Source organism: Sinocyclocheilus anshuiensis, unplaced genomic scaffold (assembly GCF_001515605.1).
Source record: "Sinocyclocheilus anshuiensis isolate Anshui unplaced genomic scaffold, SAMN03320099.WGS_v1.1 scaffold12017, whole genome shotgun sequence".
In the NCBI taxonomy this organism is placed as follows: domain Eukaryota; kingdom Metazoa; phylum Chordata; class Actinopteri; order Cypriniformes; family Cyprinidae; genus Sinocyclocheilus; species Sinocyclocheilus anshuiensis.
The window spans coordinates 1-3,491 of NW_015556631.1; the positions used below are offsets into that span (position 1 = coordinate 1).

At 36.0% G+C, this 3,491-nt stretch overlaps 1 protein-coding gene across 1 annotated transcript; it reads left to right on the top strand.

The window, feature by feature from the left end:
* Positions 1-2,300: 2,300 nt before the first annotated feature.
* On the top strand, positions 2,301-3,000 carry LOC107676335 (myosin-binding protein H-like; the record flags this gene model as incomplete). Its single annotated transcript, XM_016470864.1, has 3 exons — positions 2,301-2,389; positions 2,472-2,667; positions 2,846-3,000. Coding segments are annotated over 3 exons (440 nt in total), but the record flags the coding sequence as incomplete, so codon positions are not given.
* Positions 3,001-3,491: the final 491 nt, after the last annotated feature.

A 3,491-nucleotide genomic window follows, 5' to 3' on the forward strand; every position in this document is an offset into this window, starting at 1 on the left:
AATTACATGTTAAAATATATTATTGCATCAAGATAGAGCAAACAATTTTTTTGTCAAAACCTATTTCTGTTAAAAGTTACTCAAGTTTTTCAAACTTGTATAACTTCCTTTCTTCTGCAGAATATAAGATATTTTAAATATTTGATTATTTATTTTATAATTATTAATTAATAATTACTAAATCATTAGTATTTATATGTAAATATTTGGAAAAAAAAATCAACTGAAATAAATACTTAATATATTTTTGTGAAATGTATATTATAAGGTTTTTCAGGTCAACACGCCCCCTAGTGATCATTGTGTTGTGCACTTATGAGCCACTGTAATCCTGGGACCATTTTAACCAGCATCTTTTTCATCTTTTTTTTAATAACCCAAATAAGACCCTGGAATCAACTCATTCTTGTTACGTAATGTTGTATGAGGTTAAACAAGCCTGAATGAAAAGAGATGCGCTAGCGTGTTGGCTTAGAGAATCAAAGAGTACGAACGGTTCATCCATTTGGGTTTAGCAGGTGAATGTTGTGGTGGATGGCAGCGATTCGAGACATCACACAGGATTACATATGAGGACACTGACTGTTAAAAGGGGTTGAAGACCAAGGATTAGGTTTTTCACACGTACAAGCTCAGGCTTTGGGTTAATTAGTTCAGGTATTGTAAGGTAAGCTGAAGGTGAGCTGAATGTGAACCTTCAAAGCCAACTGTGCGCTCAGAGTCCCATCAAGCAGTGTGTCAGCATGACAGCAGTTGCACTGGATCAGCAATGCGTGTCGCTCCACAGGTGTCAATTGTTTCTTGTCTTAATTAATGAACTTGTTGCTTTGGAGTCCTGGGAAGTAAGGATTAGAGGTCTGGAGGGCTAGATTTGGGAAGCTGTACCCTGATAGTAGCATGTGCTGTGAGAGGACAGCCAATAGAGATTTACGTCAGAGAGGACAACGGCACAGTGCTGGCTGACACATGGTTGTTCAGGGGGAAAGTGAAAAGTTTCATTAACGGACATGCTGGATTTATATGATGAAGGATTTTATTCATGCCAATGTTTCTATTCTTACTAATTATCCAGTAAATCAAACTTTTTAAAATAGGTGATGATCACATGATCATGACATGTAAGTTTGAGTTTAGATTTATCTAAAATAAATGTAAAAAAATTAAATTGAGAAATTATTATTGTTTACAAATGAGTTCCACAATGACAATCCACTCGCCTGGAAAAAAACAATAACACAAGTAAAAAAGTCACATAGACTTACAAAGGAAGAGGGACCCAGACAATATCTAGAGACTGAAATATCAGACTGAAGTTAAAAAATTAAATAAAATAACCACATAACAACAAATTAAAAACTCCTCAGAACATCTTAGAAAGGCCAAAGCATACTTCAGTGTTGGTACAAACCGTAGCATGTGTTTCACAGAACGCACAGCACTTAAAACTGTCCTCCATAGAGTGCTGCAGTAATGACATACTGTATTTATAATTTCTTCATGAAACTATAGATGCCAATAAAGAAGCTTTATTTTTAAGTGTGTTGATAGTGTACTCAAACACAGATGGTTGACACATGCTGGAAAGTTTATTTTTTGTCCAGTATCTGCACTATTTCTTTCCTGAGGGTATTAACAATAAAAATGTATTCACACTTGAAAAAATAGAGTTAGAAAAATAGAAAATAGAGTTGCGAGTATCTCTTAACCGCCTCACACAAGCACTCATCAACACAGGCGTATTTTGTCTTTGCATTTCCAGTACTTTGTTGTTGGAGTTTTTCCGTTGCATCCATTTCTTTTTAGACTGTGAAACCATAATATCAGCCAATTAGTGCAAGATAGTTCACATATTATGCTGATAATTACATTTATGACATGCAAATGTACACATAAAACCGAAGTATACATTGAGCTTAACATTGTGACAGTGAGTACTGCATGGATGAGCACCACTTTTGTTCAGAAAAAAATCGATTTAATTTATAATAGTAAGAATTTATTTATTTATTTATTTATTTATTTATTTATTTATTTATGTTGTTAAATATATCAACCCTACACATGAACAAATGTGTATGTTTTATAATATGCACAATTTGTGAGCAATTTTGAAAAAGTTTTCAAAGTTCCAAAGTTTTGCCATTTAATAGTTGAGGAAAAGTGTTTATTATGAAAGTTTGAGTCATTTAACACTGTTCATGCATTTCAAAATAAGACCATTTTAATCTAAATCTAGATGCTCAATTAAATAAACTTGCAATATGTGCATCTAAAATTGCTCTTGTGTGTTTTTTTCCCAGATCGGCCCAAGATCCGCCTGCCCCGTGCCCTGAGATCAAGATCCGTCAAGCATGTTGGGGAACAGATCAATCTTGTCATCCCATTCGTTGTAAGTTCAGATTTTTATATGGCAAACAGAGCTGTGCTTCCATTGCAGGCTTTAATATGTTCCATAATTCTCTGTTTTGTAGGGCAAACCAAAACCTGTGATATCATGGACCAAGGATGGCCAGCCTTTGGATACGAAGAAGGTAAACATCCGCAACAGCGACAAGGATAGCATCCTGTTCATCCGCAAGTCTGAGAGAGAAGACTCGGGCAGCTATGAGATGACAGTGAAGGTCGACAGCTTCGAAGACAAGGCTAACCTCATAATTCAGATCGTCGGTGAGACGTGCTATGATCTTGAGACCGTTCATTTCAGCGCTCTTCTTGGACCTTGTCTATTTATGTTACACTTGCATTTTCATTCGTTGACACCTCTGTTTACTGAGTAGGCCCTCACGGTCAATGATCCATACTAAGAAAGCTAAATAATTTTTAATGCTCGGCTGTCTGTGTGTAGATCTGCCTGGTCCTCCTGCCTCTATCAAGCTAGTGGACTCTTGGGGCTTCAATGCAGCTCTGGAATGGACCGCTCCCAAAGACAACGGCAACACTGAGATCACTGGATACACCATTCAGAAGGCCGACAAGAAAACTGAAGTAAGTGACTCATAATGGGCACATTAATGCAGCCAGTAACACAAGAAATATGTGTCAGCACTTCGTCTATCAGTTCCTCTCTCAAAAAATGAACAGTACTTCCCATTTTATCTAAGGAACAGTGTTATTTGGGGGTGAAGAAAATTGCATACTGTATATGACACACTGGTAACTAAAATAAAATGAGCATCGCGTGAAATGTAACCTCAGTGCAACTTATAACATCCAAGTGAAAGATATAACACCAAAATGTCAGAAAATAAATAAATATATAAAATAAGAGAATCACTGAGTTGGAAAAAGGATCACCCCCCTCCTAAAAATGACTTGTAAACTCAATCCGGTGTAGCTAATCACCTTCTCAATGGCACACAAAGCCATTTGACTTTCAACTGTGATCCGCTGTGCTCATTTTGATCAACTCAGTGGAACATGAAACTTTTAGCATGAGTTTCTTGTTATCAAAAAGGAGAATTGGAAAAAAAAAAATAAAATAATAATATATA